At 37.8% G+C, this 25,846-nt stretch overlaps 1 protein-coding gene across 9 annotated transcripts in view; it reads left to right on the forward strand.

The window, feature by feature from the left end:
• Window positions 1–25,846, forward strand: part of EML4 (EMAP like 4) — a 258,663-nt gene that overhangs the window by 137,488 nt on the left and 95,329 nt on the right. For 5 of the 9 annotated variants that reach the window (XM_005301262.4, XM_065589536.1, XM_065589535.1 and 2 more), the window contains 3 exons: window positions 2,564–2,746; window positions 18,703–18,832; window positions 25,109–25,279. In XM_005301262.4, the coding sequence (XP_005301319.1) occupies window positions 2,564–2,746; window positions 18,703–18,832; window positions 25,109–25,279 (484 nt within the window). The remainder of the gene's footprint in view (window positions 1–2,563; window positions 2,747–18,702; window positions 18,833–25,108; window positions 25,280–25,846) is intronic. The other 4 variants (XM_065589537.1, XM_005301263.5, XM_042855140.2 and 1 more) reach the window with 1 other exon arrangement.

Consider the following 25,846-nt stretch of genomic DNA (forward strand, 5'->3'; position numbering starts at 1 on the left):
AAGATCCCTATAGTTATTTTGATATACTTTCAATATATCTTTAATTTTAATTACAATTAATGTCTTCCTTGTCTTAAGACAACATTGCTGGCTTATAGTTGCAGTTTTTGTTATGAAGTTGACAATGATCATCCTATATTTTATTTGAATGCTCATAATATCTCTATTTAGCAAAAGTATAATCGTGTTGTATTTTTTGGAATTCCAGGGAGACCAGTGACTTCCTAATGAGTTATAACATTTCTAAGTTCTTATTAGTTCAGAGAAGGATAACATGCACTCTTTATTTTTTTGTCACTTGTTTGACATGGGAGCATTAAAAGCACCTGTTCATTCTTTGTACACTATGGAACTTACGTTTCTTTTCTGACTAGAGTAAGATATAATGGTGCACGATCTGTTTGTGTTATGCTTCTTATTTTAGTAAATAAGCTTTCTGCAAGAAACAAGAAATTATTCTTATATCCACTGAAGGTGCATGGAAATAAAATGTGTAATCTTGCACTGGTGGCATTACCTTTTTCCTCCATATATTTGAACAACCCTTTCATACTCTCTCTCTCTCTCTCTCTCTCTCTCTTTTTAAGTTGTCTCTTTTGGGCATGAAGACTTTTAGTCTCTTACTGATAGGTGATCTTGCAGAATGCTTATATAGCAGTTGAAGTATCCCACAGATGCCAATGACATAAGAAATATGGCGCTTCATTTTTTTCTGTATGTCTTAGGCATACATACGTTTGCCAGGATTAAAGGTGTTTTTGTTTAGACTCTTTTGGCTGCTATCCACATTACTGAACTGATTACATATGTCTTACAATGCAACTTTTTATTGATTAGAATACACATATCATTATTATCATATAGTTTTCCTCCCATTAACTCAGGACTACAAAATACATATTACATACACTTCTCCAAATCCCCTTGTAATTTATCTTCCTTTTAGATTTAAGTGAGTTTCCAGCCCAAAAAGCAATCTTAATTTTTCTTTTTAAAAATAAATCTGACTGGCAAAAATTGATAATCAAGCCTTCATATGTTGCAAGAAGACATTTTACGCCAATATCTCTTTAGATATTCTTGCGCTGTTTCTGCCATTGTATGTACATTTCACTTGTAACTTCTCTTGTTTGAATACTTCCTATAGTGATTTCTTTGTATCTCATAAAATATCAGTATTAAGAATTACAATAAAATTGAATTTGGTGCTACTTCAATAACTACTCCCAAATGTTAATGTTTTATCAGTTTTAACAGCTTAGGGCCTGATGCTGCAAACCCTTACCACCTTTGTTATATTTAATTCATTGGGACTAGTCAAGGTAGGGCGTGCTTTATCCCCCATTCTTGCAATCACTTACTTACATTGAGCTTGAGGACTACTCAGGTGTATAAGTGTTTGCAGGATCAGGGCCTATGTTGGATAATAAAGGGTTTCAGGATTAGGCATTTTAAAAAAAGTTTTATAATTGAAACTGTTTCCCTGCATTGAAATTCATTGAACTAGTGGGCTCAAAATTTAAAATGTGCATAACATTTCACAAGCAATAATGAACTTTACTATTTGCATATTTGCTTTTACATATGATTTGATGGTATGAATGCGCTTTATATATGTCATCCATCCAGTATTAAATAAGCAAAGTTTATGAACCCCTGTGATTTTACACTTGTATTTTGTTTAAAGTATTAATAAACCCAAACTCACCAAGGATACCTTTATGAATACCTTTTGTTTGGGTGACGTGTTTTTTACAACCCATTTGTAGTGCACGGACTCTGATTTATGCTAAAAATAAAAACCTATGATGTGTTATTTTGGCTTGGCAGAAAGAATGCAATGAGCTGTCAAAGGCAAAGAATATGCAGAAGCTGTAATTCCCATTTTACCATTGAAGAATAGATTTGGCTGGATTATGCCTTCAATACTAATCTATTTCTGTGTGGCCAAACAGATTTTTGGAGCCCTTCACAGCATATTTACTTTCTGTTCTCTTCACTTCGGGCCAAATGTTATAAAGTAGTATATTTTTTTGGCTCATGCAGTGTGGTGATGTGAAAAAAAAAACAGTAAAAAGAAAAAAAGTAACCAGTTCATTACACCTCATTACATTTGGTCTTGGTGAGTTGTGTATTTTTAAATTGATTTTTAATTATGTCATGCTTTAAAGCGAAGGATACTTAGACTGCTTCTTTAAAAGTTGCAGTAGAATACACTTCAAAATGTTTGAACATATTTTATTTCGTATTAAATTTGAAAATACAGCCTTGTCCTGTTTAGCATGTATCTTGTTCCCATTACAGTACAAGTTCAGTTTCCAAACATCCTGTGTAGGCTCCGGTGTTTAAGGGCCTTAATCTTCTCCTTATGTTGGTTATGCTTATGATCCCATACTTAACCATTATCATCTTTATCCAACCATCTTCAGTAACTCCCAAACATTTTTGATAAACAAGATTGCACTGTAAGTTTTTATAGCTCTTCTCTTTTTAATAGTTTTTAGTTTTGAAAAAAAAAACAATTAAATTCCGTCCTCCTTTTTCCCCCCCTATCCCCAACTAGATGATAGCATCTCTGCTGCAAGCACATCTGATGTCCAGGACCGTCTTTCAGCTCTCGAACTAAGAGTTCAGCAACAAGAAGATGAAATCACTGTGCTAAAAGCAGCATTGGCTGATGTTTTGAGACGTCTTGCTATCTCTGAAGACCACGTGGCCTCTGTGAGAAAGTCAGCACCAAGTAAAGGTAATGATGCATATTGTGGATTGGAGTGAATTTGACAGATTCTAGCTTTTCATATTGGAATGTTAACACTTGGAAATTTCTCTTTGGGTTTGTTTGCTATCTTAAGCATGAAAACAGCTGTGACTTTCAGTTATTTTTCACCAACATCTTTTTTGATAGGATAAAAATCTGAAAACTGAGATTGTCTTTTTGCCCTTTGCAGTAGAACATCAGAGTTAAGAATACTTTGAGAGTGGAGGTTGTTAGTAACTCTGAAATGTTTGTAACTCTGAACAAAACATTATGGTTGTTCTTTCAAAAGTTTACAACTGAACGTTGACGTAATACAGCTTTGAAATTTTACTATGTAGAAGAAAAATGCCGCTTTCCCTTTTTTTTTAGTAGTTTACATTTAACACAGTACTGTGCTGTATTTGCTTTTTTATTTTTATTTATTTATTTATTTGGTCTCTGTTGCTGCCTGATTGTGTACTTCCGGTTCCAAATCAGGTGTATAGTTGACTGGTCAGTTCGTAACTCTGGTGTTCATAACTCTGAGGCACTACTGTACTTATATTTATACAAGATCTTCCGTGAACTCCACCTTACTCCTTGTAAAAAGACCACTTTCTACTTAGAATATAGTATACTTTACATCAGGATTGTTTAACCTGCATCCTGAGGTCTGGATGCAGACTGGTGGATTTCTAATCACACAGCCAAGTTCTTCCTGTTAACTGCAAGGTGAGAACAAAGATAGTCAGCTGAAGACTCTTACTGGAGGTTAACTAAAAAATATAAATTCCACTTTCTGTTTATCTATCAAGGAAAAGGCAAGATGAAGGAAATATTATAGAGGGATGTACTTTAAAAAAAAATAAAATGTGTATATTTACAGAGAAATTTTTCACCACCCTTGTGCTCCTGGCAAATTGCCATGTGACCACTACTGTCAAATGTTTGGGCTTCTATTCTTTAACATTTTTACATCTACTTTCTTCGTGTACTATGTATATATGTTATATTAAAAAATTGGGATAAAAGAAGATAGACATATTTTGTGCTAATTTGCACAATATGTAAGAACTACAACTACATTAAAAAGTTAGCAGAGATGATTCAAATAATTTTTAAGGGTCTTCCAATTCTCAGAATTAGAAGTGGGTATAATTGTCTGTATTCCCATCAAACTATCTACCCCAATTATTTGCCTTTAACTGAATTATACATCTTTGATTCTCCACTGTTACTCCAGTTTTGAAATCAGTGGTGTCACATCAATAAATTGGAGTAACATAGTGGTGAATCAGGGCATGTGTATGTTTATATACATATGTTTTATATGTTCAAAATATGAAAGCTGAAAAATACTGAAATTTTGTAATGGTTTTAGATGTAGAACAGCATTGAGATCTAATTTATTGTAATTGTTTTTTTTTCATGTCCCCATGCCAGATGGAAGGAAGTGTTGACACTTAATTGGCATTGACTCTGAATCCTTCTATTCTGTCTTATTTGCTAAATGGTAGACAGTAGTTATCTGTGATTCAGCTTTCTTTTATCTGCCGTTTATCATGCCTCATCAGGATTCAAACTTCCTTGTCTAACATTTTGAATAAACAAAGTACTAGCAAGTATTTGAGATAAGTACAGTAAGTCTATGTTGCAAGCTACTAATTTTTGCAGAAAAGTGATACTTTCAAGTGAAAAATCATGGACAGAATGTACATACTTGGGGCCACAATTTTCATACTTGGATGGTTAAAGTGCGTAGTTTCTCTTTAGGCATTTACATAAGTGGCTTTATTTTGGAGTGCTAGGTACCCATGGCCTCCGCTGAAATCAGAGAAAGCTGTAGGTGCCCAGAACCTCTGAAAGTCAGAGGTGAAATTCTGTGCCCATTGACGTCAATGGCAAAACTCCCCTTAATTTCAGTGGAATCAGGATTTCATCCCAGGTCACTTAAGAAAAAAAGGAAAGAGGCTTATGTTTAAATGTGTGTTTTTTAACATTCAACCTTTTGGTCCTAAAACACCTGGCCCAGGCCTTTTCCCATACAGAGCACCTCGTATTGTCTAGATCACAGAAATTATTGTATCTGATTTTTAGAAATGTGAGGTATATTATCTTAACTACTTACAGAAGATAATCTGTCTGTACAGAGAGACACTCCATGTACTGAAAAATATATCTCAATAGCACTGGAAAGAAAAATACAATCTCCCATACCTCAAACAATTCCTAAAACTGTCCGTATCGGTCTGACTCTTTGCATACTACCACTAAAAAAAAAAAAAAAGTACAGCAAAAAGTGTGTGTTAAAGAGCATTTCACTCATTGACTTGAATGTTTTACTAAAATAAGGGAACAAACACAAAAACATTATTCAAATGCTAGACTTAAAAGTTTTCAGATACACACTATTGCTCTGAGTCATGCTGATCTTTGGTTGTAAATAAATAAATAAATTAGAGCCCAAATGTCCAAACTAATGAGCACCTACAAATTTCACTGTAGTCAGTGTCTGAAGTGGCTTCTCTTTACCTCTGAAAATCAGACTTATAAATGGATTTCTGTGCCTGGATTTGAATAGTCAGAGTTTAATCAGAGTTGTTTAAATGTCTTCATATAGCTCCATTCCTCTGGTATCTAGTTTTAACAATGATTTTTACTATTGTTGATCTAAATTTCACTCATTTTAGTGGGGGAAAAAGAATACACCATCAAAGCTTTTAACTTTGCTACTATATATCTGCATAAGCGCATATTACATAACATTTATTTATGTAGTAGCATTGAAGTATTATACTATTGTTAATTGTATTATTGTTTCTTATTTTTGTATGGTAGTGCCCACAATGTGCTTGGAACTGTCCATAAATATACTGAGTCACTGTCCCTGCCGCAAAGCGCTCACAGTCTCTATTCGGAATCTAAAGTCATAAGTAGTTTTTGCCACAGAATGGCAGTTTTTAATGACACAAACTTTCCTCTAATCCTGTAGATCCCCAAAGAGAGACATATTGGGGAAAACCGAGTAACATGAAGAGGGAAACTGAAAGGAAATAAAACAGCATAAGCACTATCAAGATCTTCAATGCCTATAGATACACTACTTGAAAACACATTCATTGTATTAGATCTGGAATTCAGATTTTTTTTTCTGTTCAGACACACATTTAACCCTAAAATCCAAAGTCGTTTGGAAGGTTTCTGTTTTATGCGAATACTTTGAATACTATGCTTCCAGACGTCAAGTCAAAGAAGTGCTAAAAAGGGTGCGCGTGTGCTTGTATACGTACGAACAGCTGATTTTATCCCTTTTATAGATAGGCAGATACATTTTGACACTGCCATTGTTCCCTTTGGAATGGTCTCACTTTCAGTCTCCATTCTGTCTACCAAGACAGCAGATGGACTTTTTTGCTGGGGAAATGTCTGGGAATATTTTATTCAGTAACTGTGAAATTTTGTACAGTTTAGGGTGCCCATAACTCCAGATCTACTGTTTCTGCCCTAATTTAGCCATATACTAAGGTCTTAAGTAGGATGTTGGGCCACGAAGGGTCCTCTGGGCTGGGTGAATTTCACTCAATGAAAAAATTAATAAGGCCTCTGCTGCTTGCAATTGTAACCAATTAAACCTCTTCGGTGAAAGGGTTCTGAAGCTTGATGGCTGAATGGTAACATAGGAATGTCTAATTCTAACTTGTGCCTTGGGAAGTTGTTTACACCTGTTCATTCACAGTTACAGAAATAGTGAAAGAAAGGTCGAGGCATTATTTTAAAATTGTGTGTTAACTATATATACACAATATACAATATCTAACATTAATGAATTATAACTAATTGCTGCTATTTTTATTTTATAGAGGAAATGGCCCCTTTGTGTTGAAACACCTAACAGAGACACAAGTAAAAGGCATTGCAACTGTTGCATTAGTTTCACTATTGATGACTGGATATTTTTATCATGATACCTGAGATGTATAGGACATTATAGAGTGGCAGAAAAGAGATGTTTAGTGACATATTGCCACCGGTATTTTGGACTTCAGGAATAGCTTTGGGCCAGCATTAGTTTAGCTGTAAAAGTTAATATTTGGAACAAATATTCCAAAATATGATTGTACTGTACACTAATAAAATATTAGTGATTAATATTTCTTTCAGTACAACAGTTGACTTATTTTCCTGTTGTGTAATTAAACTATACAAGTAAGGCCAATCTTCCCCAAATCCTCCAAAAATTTACTTTATAAAAGTCACTCAGTATCTGATCTGCTTTTGCACTGGACGTTCTTTCTTGCTGCTGAGATATATCTTCCAAAACCTCTACAAATTTCCCATAAGTAGCTCCGCAGTTGCCTTCAAAGAGGTGCATTCCACAGTGTGAAAATGAGTGTGGTGAACTGACTAAATCAGGTTGAAAGGGGCAAACGTCCATGACACTTTTTGGTATTCATACCTTTCCCCCCCATTCAAGCAGATGATATCCAAGCTCATTGGGACAGAGGACCGCTAGGGTTTCTGGCAAACTGCTTCAGGATCCTTCAGTATGGTTTGTTCATGCTGGATATCTCTTTGGACTGAACTAATTTCATTTTACCTTTCTTATCTCTCTTTTCTTCTTGACTAGCATCTGAATCAGTGAAAGCTAGGACCTTTACTAATATCCTGGTATTTGTGATATTTTTCTTGTCTGTATTTTTCATCATATGCATATTATTATATTGTTTCGGTGGAAACCTTCCCAGTAAGTGAATAGATTTCTACATACATAGTATAGGGGTATCTGTAAGTGAGTTAATTCGGTAGGGACTGTTTCCTCTGTCTAGTGCTCTCCAAGAGCACTGAGATCCTCAAGGATGGAAGGTGTCATTTGAGATGTGAGCTATATGGTGTTCGTTTTTTATGTCTGCAGTTCTTCCTAACTTATGATTGAATTAAGCCAGAGGGCAAGTTTTTAATAGTAATCCTAGGAAAGTGTAAGGATCAGGGGCCACTGCGTGAGAGAAGTATCTCCATTTGGAGAATACAAGGATATCAGCACTTGTCTGTTAGTGGGCAACTCACAAAGCAGAAGGAAGTCAAGTATCAGAGGGGTAGCCGTGTTAGTCTGAATCTGTAAAAAGCAACAGAGGGTCCTTTGGCACCTTTAAGACTAACAGAGGTATTAGAGCATAAGCTTTTTTGGGTGAATGCCCGCTCCATCAGACATCTGATGAAGTGGGCATTCACCCATGAAAGCTTATTCTCCAATACCTCTGTTAGTCTTAAAGGTGCCACAAGACCCTCTGTTGCCTTAAAGCAGAAGGAAGATATTTCTGCCTCTGTATCTCCCACCAAGAAGCTCTCATAGATGCAGGAAATCCTTTCAAAATGATAATGGAAGAAGGTTGTTATAAAGCCTCTCTGTTTCTACACAAACTATGCACAAGTATGCAAAGTGATAGGAAAGGCTAATAAATCCAAGGAAGGTATTAAATATTATTGACGTTATTCTAGTTCAGAGAAGAATTAGTGGTGCTGTCCTAGCCTCTGCCCATACACAAGCATCCCTGTAGGTTAACACAGATGCTCCCTTATGAGATAATCTTAATGTTTATGTTTTAAAGCAGTTTACTTGTAGCTGGTAAACTGGCCATCTACTTTTTTATGGTTATGTATTTAGATGACACTATTCCCGCCCTCATATGTGTTGAGCTACTGAACTAGGGCATGGGTGTTCAGTAATCTTAGGGGGCTTTTTTGATAGGCAGCTTCAATAGTTCTGTTAGTGCCATCTCTTTTGTGGGAAGTTCTTTCCTTTTGACAGCCTTGAAGTGTTGGTGCCACATACCTCTTTACTTGATTACAGCAGTTGACGCTTATAGTATGTGCCAAAAAAAGATTACCTGAACACTGGAGGAAAGGGAAAGCATAGAGTAGTCTGGTACTTGTGGCTGCCAGCAAAACAGATTGTATCTCAGTTGGTGCCTGGCATGCTCTTGGGGTGTCAAAATGTATGTAACATGAGAATGCAGCTTGTAGGCACTGTGTGTGAAGACAAGTCCATGACACACAATGGTATTAATAAAGCAGCTCAGGGTAATCATACTAACAAGATGCAAGTGCTTCCTGTTTCAAGAAGTTGCTATCCAGTTGAAAGTGTGTGTATATATATATATATATTTTTTTTTCTCCTATCATTCCCTCTTTTTGACTAGAGGCAAAAATGAGATTTTGCACACTTTGAATCTCCAGATGGAGCATGATGCAAAAAATAGGAGAATGCAAGAACAGAAATTTATAGCAACCTGCTCCTACGCAAGCCCAGTTAGTAGGTTGCCACAGAGAGGGGCTGGTGGTCAGAAGATGGAAATGTCTTGTGTGAGAGTACAGGCCAGCGCTGAAAAAGGCATATATTACACTTTGCACAGAGGTGTCTAGGACAAGCCAGTGGCACTTTGTGTGACAATGCAGATTTTTTCTTTAGTGGATTTGCGGTGATAGGAAACTGAAGAGTTCCTGCTTGTTTTGTTTTGGTATGCAATAGTGTGTACATACCCCAAATACACAGCAAACCTAAATCAAAATCCTATTTCATTGCAAGTTGAGCAGAAGATTTAAGATGTGTTTTTACCTGATCTTAACTCTTGTTTCATTTCAATAATATTAAAATGAAAAGTTGGATGGCCAAAAATGTTGATTTTTTTTTTTTAATTTAAAAATGCTGACTTTAAGAGCAAATAATAAACTGTGTGGGGGGAAAAAAAGCTTAAGATATCCTTGCACTTGAATTTTTAGTCATGCTTAACACATGTTAATTAACACAATTGTAGATTCTAGTGTAGACACTTCAGGACATGATTTACAATTGCTGGATTAATAGGTGTTAAAACACAACTACAAATTCAAGACCAACTCTGATGGTTGGAAGTTGCTGTTAGCCATGCATTTCCGTAGAAAGGAGGGTATGGGGAGGGGCATCATTTAAGCAATCCTAGAGTTGTATCTGTCTTATCAAGGCCAGCAACTGCAAGCTTGCATGTATATCACTTTACTCATGGGAGTAGTCCTGTTGAAGCCTGTGGGCTGTATGCTCATGTTACATACATTTTGACACCCTTGAAATCTTAATGTCTTTCCCATGCACCGGTTATTATGGCATGTGCTCTTTTTATGTTAAGCTTCTTTCTTCTCTATTACTTCATTTTTCATTTTTCTGTTCTTCTCTCTCGTCTCTTCTTTCAATTTTCCATCCCCTTTAACCCTTCTTTGCTTTCTTACTCTACTCATACTTGTATTCTTTCCCTCCTTCCATTTACTTTACATTCTTTTGAAGACTAATGGGAACTAATGAACATTTAACCAGCTTCCTTCTGAAGAGCTTATTTTTACATCTCATATGAATATCAGTTATATAATTATTAGCTGTATGCACTTGCAGCTGTATTTATCAGGAAAAATAAATTAGGCTAATAGTAAAGGTGTGTTACCTCTGTGTGAGTGAATAAAGCAGTGTGCCGTTGTCTCAGAATATATGTATCTATCAAGCAGTCTTAAAGTCATCAAACCTTTATTCCAATTCACACAAGTGAGTGAAGGTCATAATAAACCATTAGAACCATTTTGGGGGACGCCTGCCGTTCTAAAATCCTGAGATATACAGCTATCATTTTATCACAAGACACATTTTCAAAAGTTACTACTGTCACTTAAATGTCATTTGCCTGCATTTCCCCCCCAATTTAGCTAATAAAATCTATTTCCCTTTTTTCTGATTCTGTGGTTATGGAAGAAAGGGAGGGAAACAGATTTCAGGTTTATGGTAGTGGTATTTGTCTAATCTTGCTTATCTTTCATTCACACACTTGTATACTTGACAGATTTTAATGAAAGGTCTCTTTTGAACTCAGCAGATATTATTATTCTATGAAAATTATCAGAATAGAGATGGAATCCATTATCCATGAAAGACATTTTTACTACTTTGATCTCACAGTTTGGCTTTAATCCTGGTCACCACTCACTGGATCTCATTTTACATTCAGCTTGCATCCGGCTCTTGTTCCGAGCCAAAAGATAAAGCTGAGTGCTATTCAGTCTGAAAAATTACAGACTGTTTATGTTCGTAATTGACATATAATGTGATATTGGCAGACATGCGCAATTTGAATGCTGAGAACTTCATTGTTTTAGCCTATTGAATTCCATCCTGAATTTGTGTTTTCACTGCAACTTCATTATCACACTCTCCTTTGAAGTTAAGCCTGTTTTGGCTGCTATGAAAGGATATTTTTACAGTGGGAGACGGAAAGATTCTAAGGGTATTAATGTAATTTGGAGCCTTATGATGAGTATAGAGATATTCGCTAGCCATTATTCACTGGAGTTCTGCAGGTAGGGTCAGAAACATTCTGATCCCCTCCTCTGATGATGGAGAGCCAATTCATAAAGTCCAATATTCAGAGTCTGCAAATGGGTTAGGAATTAACCCCAAGTGTTTTGTTTTAAAATGTAAATGTATTTCCATTTTTTAGATTAGATTTTTTTTAAATTATTTGGGATACTAATTAAAAAAAAATCCTGAGCCTTTTTTAGTTCTTTAAAAAAGAATGGAAGTCCAATTAATGAATGTCGAAGTAGAGGAGTGTGAAATATTTGTAACATTGTGCAAAACTACTTGGAAATTGTGGAGTTTTAACATTTTCTTACAAACTGAAAATTCACCCATTTTTCCTCAAGAAATTCTAAGGTACACTTTTCTTTAGTAAAGACAGGCTAGGTTTACGGTGAAGATGACTTCTTTCAGGGAGCAAACTGAAATTCATATTTTTGATTCAAAAGTAGCCATTTATAATGAGCAAAATTTGGGAGTTACAAACTTAGGTGAAAATAAATCACACAGCCTCTTTTACTGCAGCCTGTGCCGCACACACAATTCCCCCTAGAACTTGATATTTTGATTGCTATTTGGAATGTGTCCAGCTATTTCTTATATCACTTCTGAATTCCTTATTTCTTTGAGGCTAGGTTACAAACAATAGCTGCTCCAGTTTTACTAAACTCAGTTTTTAAATTGATTGAATTAAACTAATGCAAGTCCCTGTCTAGACTAACTTAAATCTCAAGTCAGTAAGTGTTCTGTGAATCCCCCTAGCATGTTTGTGGTCATTATTAAAATAATAATTTAAAAGGAAGTTCTTTAATTAAAAAATAAGTCACCACAATCTACTGTACGGCTGAGAATCAACCCTCTTACTGCTGCCAATATTGTATGGGTGAGAGCACATTGTAGCTAGGAAAGAGCTGTATATAATTGATCTCAGATTTTATTCATGGATAAGGTTTTATTATTCAGTGTAAGAGTCTGAGACATTTTATCTTAGTATAGACAGTTCCTTGTAGATGTAATGTCACGAGCCCAGTATTCGCATTAGTGTTCTCTCCCTGTGGAGGAGAAGGTTGTACATGTTTTCCATCTGATTATGTGCCTGTATCAGATGTTTCTGATCTGAAGCACCGTTTCTGTGTGCACTTCACACATAGCTTGTCCATTGAATCTTTTGTGTCTGTCAGAGAATTCAGAGTTGTTACACTTATATCTCCCATTCCCATTTCTGCATAATTTTCTCAATGGCAGCCTGAGATGTATTGATCTATTACCTCATACAGAAAGACAGAGAAGGGTCACCTACAGTTCAAGAGCAAATCAGGAGCCTTGACATATTGTACCTTCTTGGATAAGATGATTTACTTAGTCATTGAAAATAAAACAAGCTCATTTATATGCCAGTATTACTCAAGATATTTTTCCAGTTCATGTTGGTTTATGGCTTTACTGCTATCTGTGTTATGAAAACGTGTTTAGGGTATTTTAAAAATATGTTGAATTTTGAAATTAGAATCTTTATTAAAAAATGAAATAAAACATGTCCACAAAAGTAGTCTCTAGAGCATGGCTAGCTGAGAAGAATTGTGTTTGTTTGACTTGTTGGGGGCAAGAGGCTGGGAGAGGGGAGGGGGAAAAAATCAAAATGATTTATATATCATGGGGTGTTTCAGAGCCGATCTCTTTCCTCCTCATCTTTTACATTCTTCCCCTCTTCTTCTACTCTTCCCAGGTTTTTTCCTGACTGCTTCTTTTGTCCTCTTGACCTGACTCTGTCAGCTTTCAGTAGTACTCTACATTTGGAGCGGCCTGCCAATCGATGTTTCCCCAACCCTCAATCTACTCACATATTTGTTAAATCACACATTTTCTTGACATACTTAACCTGTTACACACAAAAAAAGGTTAAAATAACATGAGTAATGTTGCAAAGTCAAGCACTCAGAAGTCAGGAAATGCCAGAATTAAGGTTGCCGGTGCAAATGTCAGTAAACATCAATTGCACCATAACAGACAATCAGTGAAAAATTATGTACATTGATGATAATCAGACTTTACAGATAGGCAAAGTAAGAAAAATGGTGCTTGAGAACTTAGTTTGTATTTAAGGATATTTATTTTGTATATTTTGACATCTGATGTTGACAATTTGTGTTTTAATGGTTATAAAGCTTTAATTTTTTTGAATCTCAATGTCTGCTGTCATTAAATAATTATACTGACCCCTTCATTGTCTGACCCACACATCGTTTCCCACAGCTGTGAACATTTAAATAGAAAATTTAAATTTAAATAAAAAAAGGTGAAAACCTGTAATTTCCCAAAAACGTGAACATTTAAATTGATAAAAATAGAAAAAATGCTTAAAAATAATCAATATTATACATTATAATTATATTTAAAAAATTGAATTCTGCCATGCAGTCTTTAATCTTATTTAGTATGGCTAAATAGCTCAGTGGTTTGAGCATTGGCCTCCTAAACCCAGGGTTGTGAGTTCAATCCTTGAGGGGGCCATTTAGGGAACTGGGGTAAAAATCTGTCTGAGGATTTGTTTTGAGCACGGGGTTGGACTACATGATCTCCTGAGCTCCTTCCCAACTCTGATATTCTATGATTCTATGGCTTAAAACCACCAATGTTAGATGTCCAAATCTAGGCTGGCGATGATGCAGAGCAAATGGCAAAGATACCACTGGGATATGATTATTTGGGACGTTGATTAATCAGTCCATAGTCTCAAGTCTGTTTCTGCAACCGCAAATAGAATTGTGTCTTAGTCCCCATTTATGGAGAAGGGATATGCGGCTGCAATTCAAAGTGGACCATATTTTCCATGGAATTGAAAAGCCATTAGGTTCTTCGGCTGAGTCCTTGATGAGCTGTTTATTCAGGATGTTAGCGTCTTTCCGCCTTGCCTTGTCATTGATCTTTGGGTGGAAAACCGTGAGTCTTCGAGCTTTTGTGCTGCAACCCAAAAAGATTTTCTTGATTTGAATCAGAATGTTGGTGTATTACTTAGATCTTCTTGTACTGGGAGACCATTGTTCCCTCGAGTTTGATGGAGCTTCTGAAGAATTCTCAGGTTATAACAAATTTGGGGTGGGTGGATATATGTCAGTATGGGAAGCCATGGTTCTGGTGTTGATTCTACTGTGGCCATAATAATCCACATAACAATGTTGTGATCATGTAATTAGAGATTGTCTATTCACATACTATTGTTTCCACAGGATCCCTGCCTCATTCAGAGCACAGGGGGACCTGCTTTGGAGATGAATCAGGCAGGGTCTGTAGAACACCCGCCTGATTTGTTTCAGAAATTGGAAAGTCTGTAGTGAATGAGACAGTGAATTGCAGGAGAAGAAAGAAGGGTCTCATCGCTCAGGCAGTTCAATGGTGCCCTGGAGCACTGGATTCTATTCCTGCTTCTGTCACAGAGTTCCTGTGCGAAGCTTGGTGTAAACCAAACCTTGAACAGCTGGTCACTAACTGTGTGTTCCTCATTTTCTGGGTGCCCAACTTGGGACTCTGGAGTTTGTTGAGCACTCACAGCTATAGCTGATGTCTTGGGAGATGTGATTTGAACACATAATGTGCTACATATATAATGCTACATGCTCTGAAATACCAGATTGGGTACCCAAAATTAGTAGATACATTTGCTCTTAATCTCCCTGTGCTTCAGCTCCCCTTCTGTATATGGGAATAATAATACCTCTTCATCTCTCTAGGATGCTGTGAAAATAAATTCATTAATATTTGTGAAACACTCAGATATGATAGTGATTAGCACCATAGAAAAGCCCATGAGGAAAGTTTTAATTCGGTCTTCAGAGCCATGTTTGAATAGTGTGCAGTAAGTCATAGGACTACAGGTTGAACAGCAAGGTGAAAACAAAATATTGACTAGCTGCTCATTAACTGAGCACTGTACATCCTGTGCACTGAATGATCTAGGGATCCTGTGGGAAAAAATAGTATGTGGTCACGTAATTAAAGACTATATCATAATGCATATGCAAAGGGGACTGAATTAAGGTTTTACAGGAAACCTAAGTTCTGGCATTTTCTAACTTCCTAACTGGTGAGTGTTTATCTTTGTTTTTTAAAAAACCTAGGAATTTACACACACAAAACTATTTAAAAATATTATTAAGGTTACAAACTGGAAAACAGAAATTCCGTCATGTGGCATCATATTGACATTTATGTAGTTCATTAGAAGGGTTGGAACCTTTAGATCTGCCTCACTGACATCTGCTACTTGAGCTAATGGAGTAACTGATGGCAGTATCAGAGGGGTAGCCGTGTTAGTCTGAATCTGTAAAAAGCAACAGAGGGTCCTGAAGAAGTGAGGTTCTTACCCACGAAAGCTTATGCTCCCAATACTTCTGTTAGTCTTAAAGGTGCCACAGGACCCTCTGATGGCAGTAGTAAGTTGTAACCCACTGCCTGTGGGCTAGCACTAGAAGGGGATAAGATGCTTTGCCAGAGGGTTACATAGATATTTGCTGACAGTAGAAGAATGGTGAGACTCGGGAATCTTGGGTTCCATTCCAGCCTCTGGAAAAAGTGTGCTCTAGTGAGCACAGAATGTTTTGCTCATTTCCTCCAAGCTTAACCCCTTCCACCCTGTCCCTGTCCCAGTTCTGTCTTTTTTTGTTCCATCCTAGCCAGTCCCCAACTACGATCCACAGGCTTCTGTCAGGGTTCCCGCCCCACTGTGAACTCTAGGGTACAGATGTGGAGACCTGCATGAAAGACCCCCAAAGCTTATCTCTACTAGCTTAGGTTAAAAACTTCCCCAAGGCACAAATTCTTCCTTGTCCTTAGAATGGTATCGCTGCAACCACCAAGTGAGTTAGACACAGATTTAGGAAAAGGACCACTTGGAGTTCCTGTTTCCCCAAAATATCCCCCAAACCCCTTCACCCCCTTTCCTGGGGAGGCTTGAGAATAATATGCCAACCAGAAAGGTTAACAAGGTGGGCACAGAACAACCCTTGGGTTTTTAGGATACTAAAAACCAATCCAGTTCTTAAAAGCAGAACTTTATTATAAAGAAAAAGTAAAAGAAGCACCTCTGTAAAATCAGGATGGAAGGTAATTATACAGGGTAATCAGATTCAAAACACAGAGGATTCCCCTCTAGGCAAAAAAAAAAAAAAAAAAAAAAACCAGAAATAAACCTCCCTCTTAGCCTAGGGAAAATTCACAAGCTAAAACAAAAGATAATCTAATGCATTTCCTTCCTACTACTTACAATTTGTAATCTTAGATGCTTAGTTCAGGTATGGCTTTAGGAGATGTATTTTCCCTGCTTTGGTTCCTCGCTGACCCGGAAAGAATACACAAAGAGAACAAAACAAAAACCTTCCTCCACAGATTTGAAAGTATCTTCTCCCCTTATTGGTCCTTTTGGTCAGGTGTCAACCAGGTTATTTGAGCTTCTTAACCCTTTACAAGTAAAGGAGGGATTTTATGCTACCCTTAGCTGTATGTTTATCATCCCAGTCTCCTTGCTTAGCCAGCACTAGTCTCCCACTATGGACTTCCTGCATCGGTTCTGGTCTGCTCCCCACCAGTTCCAATCTTTCACCACTCCTAGTGCAAGTCTGCTTGCCCTGCCACTCCCACTTTCTCCTCTACAATCCCCATCTCCCCAATCTAGCCCCAGTTTCCCCCCTCCCAACTGCTCTTCCAATCTATCTCTTTTGTGCAGCCTTGCCTCCAGCTTCCACATTCCCCATCTCCACAGGCTTCCAGTCTTTGGCCCTGGTTCCTCATTTATTCTCAGTGACCAAGTCCCTGCTCCAAAGCAGGGGGATGCTAGAACATCTCAAGCAAAGGTTGTCAATGTTTTGTAGCATGGGTAAAACAATGTATTTGTCTATAGCTTCATTCTTGGAGATGGCTGAGCCATTTGGGGGGTTGCCCTGCAGGTGCTGGGGGAGGGCGGCCCACCTGCTTGGGTGGGAGGTGGGTAGTGGCGCACGGACCAGGACCCCTGCTGGTGCTGGGGGGGAGGGGGTTATTGGGGCCAGCAGGCTCCCTACCTGGCTCCGCACCTTCCCCCCCTCCCCTCAGCAGCAGCAGAGTTTGGGTGTGGGAAGGGGGCCAGGAGATGCGGCACTGGACGGGGTGAGGCGGGCTCTTGGCGGGCACTTACCAAAATAATTTTCCAAAATAATTCAGCCTGAGCTAGACACCCAGCATGGGAAATTTCAGCCCAAACAATTAAAGTTTGGCAAAATTATAAGTAAGGCTGCGAGTTTGTCACGGGGGATCACAGAAGTAATGGATTCCCTGACTTTCTGTGACTTCTGTAGTGGCTGATGTGCCTGGCTCAGGGGCAGCTCAGGCAGCCCCTGCGCCAGGTGCACTGGGGCAGTCTGGGGCAGTAGAGCAGAGTTTGGGTGTGGGAGGGGGCAAGGAATTGGGGCATCTGCAACAGTGAGGTGGGCTCTGGGCGGTGCTTACCTGGGGGGCTCCCTGGAAGCGGCGACATCCCCCTTGCTCAGCTGCTAGGCGGAGGCGTGGCCATGCAGCTCTGCGCGTTGCCTCCTCCCAGAACGCTGGTTTTGCAGCTCCCATTGGCTGGGAACTGTAGCCAATGGGAGCTGCGGGGGTGGTGCCTGTTCACAAGGCATAGGAAGTCCCAACAGAGGTTGTACACCCTCCCCTTACACAGTATTTTCCACTCTAAATGTACATTTATTTGCATATAGTATCTTAGATATTTACCTAATGGGAATGGTTTTAAATACATCGTAATTCAGTAATGACATGCTGTCTTTCTGGTTCCTTCATACTTATTATCACAAAGCACTTTATAAAGGGATGATAATGATGAGATAAACTACCAGATGAGCTTCTGGGAAATGTGATGATTTAAGATGACTCAGCTTTTTGAACAACAGAATGCAGCTGCACAAGGAATTTGTATTCCTGTTGCAATCAGGACTAAAATAATCCTGTGGCAAGTGAAGTTTAGGATGATACTGTGCCAGAGCATTGTATTATAATTTACCATTTGACTGTAACATGCCATTTGAGTTACTCCACTTCGCAATTTAAAATGTCACTTTAATGTTTCCATTTTTTAATTCTACAAAAGAATCCCCCATGTACAAACATCCTTAGTTCTGGCCATTATAGTGCTGTTTCATTAGCCAGATGTGTATGTGAACATATTTTTGGTTAATAGTATCATGTCAGATAAACTTTATTCCTAGCTTAAACAAATTTTTCAACTATCAAAACACAGTATTTCTTTGCAAAAACTTCATGTTTATTGGTTTGGTGTGAATGCTGACAATAAGTCTTTATCTGTCTATCCATCCATCTACCCACACACACATGAAGATGTTCATACCATACACACCACATATGAATTGTTCTTGTTCCTATGGTCTTCTCTTAAAGTTTTAAATGATTTCAGAGAGCAATTTTTGGATTAATACACAAATCCTTTTTCTTGAATGCCAGCAACAATGCTGTATGAAAGCCAACCCCACCAGTTATGGTTCTTAATTTGAATGACACCTGGATGCTTTGAAAGCTACTGTAAAATCTCTTTTCTTTAAATTCCTTGTAGGTCAACCAGGCCTCCGAGAAGCTATCTCTATGTCCTGTATAACCAATGGAAGTGCAGGAAGCAGAAAGACAAGCCATAGTTCCTCTGTATCGGTTGCCAGAAAAGAGACCCTCTCGTCTGCTGCTAAAAGGTACTTGCTTCTTAAAAAGTTAAATTATACAAAACCACAATAAGGAAGCCCCATTCTGGGTTAATTTTGAAGTTTTCTGATCTATACCAATTAAAGAATAGGATTTAGACTCATAGCATACCATTAGAATTCATTACAGCTGGATATATAGAAAGGGGATCACAAATGGAGATGATTTTGGTTTACAGTGTACAACACATAAAATTAAATTTTCACTAAAAGAGAAAAAAAAACGTATTTCTAATAGGGATTTTTGTTCCAAAATTGAACAGACAGACATCATGCTTGGACAGACATTCATGCTTTTTAGCATGCACCTAATTTTTTTTATTCTTGAAAGGAAATAAACAACAAATCTGACATCATGGTCTTGAAATAAAATAGCAGATGATACACAAGTGAAAATTATGAAACAAGTTAGGTGAGTTTAGGACAGTGTGTTAATCGGTTCTTTATAACTTTATACATCACATTTCAAACTTTCAAGAGAGTTCTTATTGCAGGATTTTACAAAACAAATTGGTAAAAATAACATAGCTTGAATTTGCATTTTACTTAGTATCTAATATATATTTTAATTGATTTTTTTCATACAGTGGTTTCAGGAGACAGCAAAGTGTTTTTTAATTTATTGTTTTCTTCGGGGACTTTTAACCACTCATTTTTCAGCATCTCAGAGGAATGGTTTGTTTCTGCTCCTGTTTGTTGGAGAGAATGAAAGAAAAAACTGCCACAGATACAGCTATGGAACACAGCACACATAAATGTTTTACCATCTGTTAAATTATATGTGAAAAGTTCTCGGTCTCTGTAGAGTACTGTGCTGACTTCAGTGGATGATTTATGATTAAGTGTGGATTTAAATACTGTGCTACACAATTAGACAGGGATGCAGTATATTTTAGGGATTAACAATATTGTATGTAAACCTAGGCCACTTACTTTTTCTTCTGCCTTTAATTAGTAAAACAGTTAAACAGGAAGAGTGAAGCAGAAAATGTTTAAGGCTCTTTTGAGTACAGAAAGCAGAATTAATTTGCTCTTTCCTGTTCTCAGTTATGTAGTGTATTAGTTTTTAAATCTCTGACTTCCCCTATCCTACAATGAATTGGATACTGAGTGATGTACATCTCTATCTGTTGGAAAGCCAGGAGCTGTAAAAGAGAGAGTCACTTTGGAAGGTATATATGAGCTAGCATTTCCCCATTAATCTTGTCCTGGAAGTATGGAGTCCGTGTGGCTGCCCTCTTTTTCATACTTCCTTCCCAGCTTGTCCCTCCCACATCCTGCTCAAAGCAAAAAAAGGAGATAAGGGAAGAGACTAGCTATGTCAACATAGCTTTTAGTGGAGCTAGACCTAAGGGAAGAAGATGGATGGATGGACGGCTGGCCAGAAGGAAGGAAAAGAGAGTTTGAGAAGAATCAGAGAGAATGTCAGACCCAAGACCTGATGGGGGAAAGACTCACTCCTGCATCTCCTCCCTCCATGTCACCAGGAGCTCTGTGAAATCACCTAGGAGAATCTTGGACATATACCACTTCACCAAGACTACAGATAATCTAGATGAAGATTCCGTGGGCTTTGTGACACAGCTTGTCCAGATGAGAGATAAGTCACCTGGTTGCTGTAGGATCATACATTTGTTATTGGTTGGGGAGAAAACCCATCTATAGCCTTCCAGGATATTACTCTATGTGGGTATGATCCTAGAAACATACTGGGAAGGCTTCCATGTATCCAGACAGACTGTCTGTCTTCTCTGCAGTTTTACTTCCCGGAGTGCTATTAATTTCAGCCTGTCTTCGCATCACAAATTTCTTAGACTACTTGGCTGCCTGTATAGACCAGGCTTCCTGGAATATAACTTAATTAGTAGTTCTTCTGGTGGTGTAAAGGAATCTCCATTTTCTGGATGATTCACTCCTTGTTTCATCACTGGTACAGCAATATTCTTCTGAGTCTAAGGTTTACTCACCCCAGCAGCTCAGGTTTGTATAATTGCAACACAAACTTTTGGGGTTAGAGAATGCTACTCAGGCACCTTTGTTTTCAGTGCAAATTTTCCCCTTAAAGTGCTCATGCAACATCAACTTGTTGAACTGAGGGCAGTGAAACTAAATCTTATATTTGCAAACTGTTACTTAGCGGCCTTCTGGTTCTGTTATGGTTCAACAGCTGTACAGCAGTGTCTTACATCATCCCACAGGTGGGATGCTAAAAATTGAGCCGTAATTTCAGAAGCACAGACTGGGATTTTTTAAAGGCACCAAGGGATTTGGGAACCTGGTTCCTTTGAAAACCTGAGCCTGGATAGTCTCAGTGTCGTATATAATTCTGGCTTCTGTTAGGGCAGTCTATTTACAGGGCAAAGATTGGCTCAGCTGAATGGGATTGATCCCAGGGGAATGGCGCCTGAATCTGGAGATTTTCCATTCTGTATGTCAGTATCTGGGTCATCTCTTAGAACTAGCATGCCACCAGGAATTCTACAAAATCACCCAGATTTTTCCGTTTCTCTATCCCTTTCCTATAGGGAGAGAGTATTTTTGTTGAATGGAAGAGGAGAGCTGGGTTACGCTTTCCTGTTCCTTTTCCCAATTCCTTAAATTCTCTGCAAAACCTGACAGGTCAGAGCAAAGGTGATTTTATTTGACCCCCTCTTAGCCATGTGTACCTTGGTTTTCAGGTCACAGGAATGTTTCTGAAGGACTATAGGTATCCTTCATTAAGGACTATTTCCCTTTGAACATTTTGGGGAGATTCAGCCTTCTGGTCTGACTGAAGGCCATGAGTTCCTGATGCAAAGAGCTGGTAGATTGTCAAAAGCAGGTTGGAGGTCACCAGGATCTGAAAAGTGTTCACATTTTGGTGTTGCATCAGGACTGCTCTGCAGATGACTAGATGGCTGGCTGTTCACTCATCAGCCATTGTAGTTTATTTTGGACAGTTTATAAAAGAGTCTGTGGATTAATGTGACACAGTTTCATTTGGACTGTGTGTTCTGCAAAGAATGACTTCAGTTAAGTACAATCTTAAAATGTCAGACTTCAGGTAAGATCACATCCTCACTCCAGTCTCTGGTTTGTTGTAGTTTGAGAGAAGAAGAAGAGACAATTCACAAGTTGGAATTACTTTCCAGTAATTATCTTTGTCACAGTTCTCTCTTCCATCCTGCTTTCACTCTCCTCCCCATATACTTCATAACACAACTGTGTGTATTTTGTTGGTTTCTTGACTAGAGAGCTAGGGGAAATGCTTGTTTGTGTGTCTTCCTGAGTGACACACACTCTCTCTCTTTAACTCCTTGCTTCCTGGTAGATGGACTCACTCAGTCTTTGATTCATTGTAGGAAAGGGGAAGAAGAGGTTATGACAAGCATCGTTGTTAATAAGTAAATTGACCATACAGGATTGTGAGCACAAAGTAAAGCTTTCATAATTGTAATAAGAGCCTGTTATTTTCTTTAGTGGTAAGACATTGCTAGGGCTTGTTTTTCTGTACTCCATTATCTTGTCAGAGACTTTGGAAAAAGGTGAAAGTTGTTCAAAGTGTTCTTGTTGCCAGTAATGCAAGCTAAACCTAGTGCAAACAAAAAATGGCTTTCAGAGTTCCAGTTGAACAGGGACTTGAGACCACAAGTTTATCTACCAACCCACCAAAAGTCATGCTCTTATCTCAGGAGCCAATCACAAGCATAGCTTCACTGAAGGTGAAAAAATACTGTTGTGTGTTCCATAACTGCCTTCAAAACAAGCATATTTCTATTTTAATTTCTCTTCTAGTGACTTCCTTTAAAACAAAATATGCCTTGACAAGTTAAATTGAAGGAAACTCTCTCTCTCAAAAAAAAAAACTTGGGTCTGTGCCCTTTCTTGCTGCTTTATGATGTATGACATATCCCCGAATGATTCTTTATAAATATGTATTTTTTTATATTGAAACCATCGGGAATATCCTGTCTTTTATTCCCTGCTTTTTACTGCAGTTTTCCCCGAAAGGATTCGGAGAAGTGGGTTGGAAACTTTGAGCCCTTAATTAGTGGGATGAGATGTTGAATCTTGAACAAAGACAGCTTTTTCTGCCACCTGCACTTAGTGAATTTGAGTTAAATAGCGACTAACAAAAACAAATGAAAATCAGTGTTTTAGATAGTCTGAATAAAAATCATATCTACTTTCACTTAGAATCAGATTCTGTTTCCATAGTTTGTGCTAGTTTTCCATTCCATCTGGATTCTGTTTCCAGAGTGCCTTTTGGGGGGAAAGGTAGGTAGATGAGTCCAGAATTTCTAATTTAGTAAAGGAAGCAGGAAAAAAACACCCTCCTCTTTTTTTCTTTTTCATTTGGAGATAGGGGGAAAAACAACATTTCATCTCTTCTTTGTACCTACTTTGCTGCTCTAGGATGTATAATCTTTATTTTTTTAATTTGTAGATTACTTTTAACTTGAGAGAGGGAATACCAGACAAAATTAGAGGCGGGAGAAAGGTTACCATTCTTCTTGCTGCTTTTATTTTGTTTTATGGCACGTGAAAAATTTAGTCAGACTTCAAATTCCTGTAACATTTAAAAGTCCACCCTCAGTATAATTAAAGGAAGAAAACATCTACATGCAGCAGAATACTACTTCCTTGAGAAGCTCGTCTTGCCATTGTGTGTTTGCTTCAGCATGTCACAGGTAACATGCAGCAATGTACTTGAAGTAAGTCACATGACAGGAGTAAATTCTCAGTTAAGTGGGGATTGCATAACTGGTCTTTTAACTCTGATCCTCTCCATATTCTTTGTACTTTAAAAAATGTTATATGGCAAAAATGTATTGTTGGCTGTTTCAGGACTGTATTCTTCTGCTATGGGGAGAAACCTGCAGGAGTGAAAGATCCCTCCTAGTTTAAACTCTGAGTTTAGGTGAATTCTACTCTCAAAACAGGGAGATTTGAGACACTGTTGAGGAGTTAGAAAACATGGCCTACAAAGTCTCTGGATTCCAGTATGGTGGTCCAGTCCCCTCCTCATCCTCTCTCTTCGTACCAGGAGCATTTGCCCGTAAGGGGACACACTCACACATTTGAGGAAGGGACAGGGGATGCAAGAGAAGATGTTCATTTCCTGTGAAGGGGGAATCATGCTGCCTGGAGAAGCTGCTCCCCCATTGTACCCCAACTTATTTCCCCAAGTCCAATAAAGTGCTGACCACTTGAAGGACTTCCCCAGGCTTGGGAAAAGGGTGAGCATTCTACAAAGGCTCTGCTTGCCCTTTCCCATGAATCTGGGGCCCTTCTGCTCCTTGGTGTTGCTTTGCTCCCTTTCATACATCACAGCACAACGGATCATGGGACCTGAACTAGTGAGGGACATCTACATTAGAGAGTCACATTTTCAAAGAGTGACTGTTAATTTTGTTTTTGCACAAATGTGGTAACTAGCCATCAGTTTGTCACATAAACCTGTATGCATGAGCACATGCACAAAACTGGCCATGTTGAGGCTGGATCCAAATATCAGTGACAGCAATAGGAGTCTTGCTATTGACTTCAGTGGACTTTGGATCAGGGCCTTCATGAATAAGAACATTTTAAAATTGCCACTTAAAATTATTTAAAGGGATTTAAAATGTTAAAACAATAAAGATTATGCTCCATTACATTGTTAAAAGTGAAGGAATTGTAAACTCATAGTTTGTTTACCACAGGTGCTGAAAAAGTGACAGTTTAACTATTTAATATCTGTTATGGCCAAATAAGACCCAAAAAGGTGTACCCAGTAGTTGATTTGGTACATGGCACATTTAGTTAATCCACTTCTGGAGAGACCCATGACCAGCCAATGCATTTTATTGCTGACAATGGAAGGCTTGAAGGCACAAAGCACACACAACAATCTGCAGAGAGAGATACAGCAGAACCTAGGATAGATACAGTGCATATTTTAAATTGAAAGGAGCTGTGTTCAGTTTTAAATGGGAAGGGGTAAGTGATGAACCTAAACCAGCAAAAAACCTTCGCTACTTTTCCAAGTAATATAATAATATTTCTTAGAACTTGACAGGAAGCTCTCTTCAACTGTTTGATCTTTGCTTTTAGCAAAGTACTTTACTAATAATTTAATTAACAAAACTCAACAACATCAGTAGATAACCACACATTTTTTTATGGTGATTATTCTTTAATGAATTTTGAATTGCTTCTTCCTTCTCTGATAAAATGTGTGCATTTTTTTCACCTTCAATTTATTTGCTTATTCTCTATTGTTCCATCTTATACTTTATTTTACAGCGGTACAGAAAAAAAGGAAAAACCTCAAGGACAGAGAGAAAAAAAAGAGGAAACTCATTCTAATGATCAAAATCCACAAATTCGAGCATCACCTTCTCCCCAGCCCTCCTTACAGACTCTCCAAACACACAGGCAAACTCAAGAAAGCAAGAGCTCTGCTCCAGCTAAAAGGTTTTCACAGTACCAAAGTACAGAGCTAGAAAATGGTTGTAATGATACTAAGAGTCCACATTTAACAGCAAATTTTGAGAAACCAAGATCCAGTTTCACAACTGAGTGCAAAAATCAGTATTTTTTGTGCTGCAAAGTTGCACATAAGATGCATTACAACATTTACCATAAAATAAAGATTAAAAATGCAAATATTTCTTAAAGATGAGAAAAATAGAATTATATTCTGTGTACTTTGCAGTGTCTTAAGACATCCTAATATGATAAAGAGAGATTAATTACAATCTTATTAAATATATATATATATTAAAAAAATGCCAAGATGTAATATCTCTGAAAGTATGCTTTAAAGGCATTATGTTAAACATGGCCAACTAAAACTGTGAAGCACGTCTTATACTATTTACCACATGTCATAATAGCACTTGTCATAAACTAGTATCATTACAACCCTTGACTCGGGTGCTTTTCTTCCCAAACTGCAGTTTGGATCTTTTGCTTTTTTCTCATATCCCTGCTTGGTTACAGAATGATCCATTTCATCTGATATCTAGGATTCTGATTTTA

Source organism: Chrysemys picta, chromosome 3, assembly GCF_011386835.1.
Source record: "Chrysemys picta bellii isolate R12L10 chromosome 3, ASM1138683v2, whole genome shotgun sequence".
Classification (NCBI taxonomy): domain Eukaryota; kingdom Metazoa; phylum Chordata; order Testudines; family Emydidae; genus Chrysemys; species Chrysemys picta.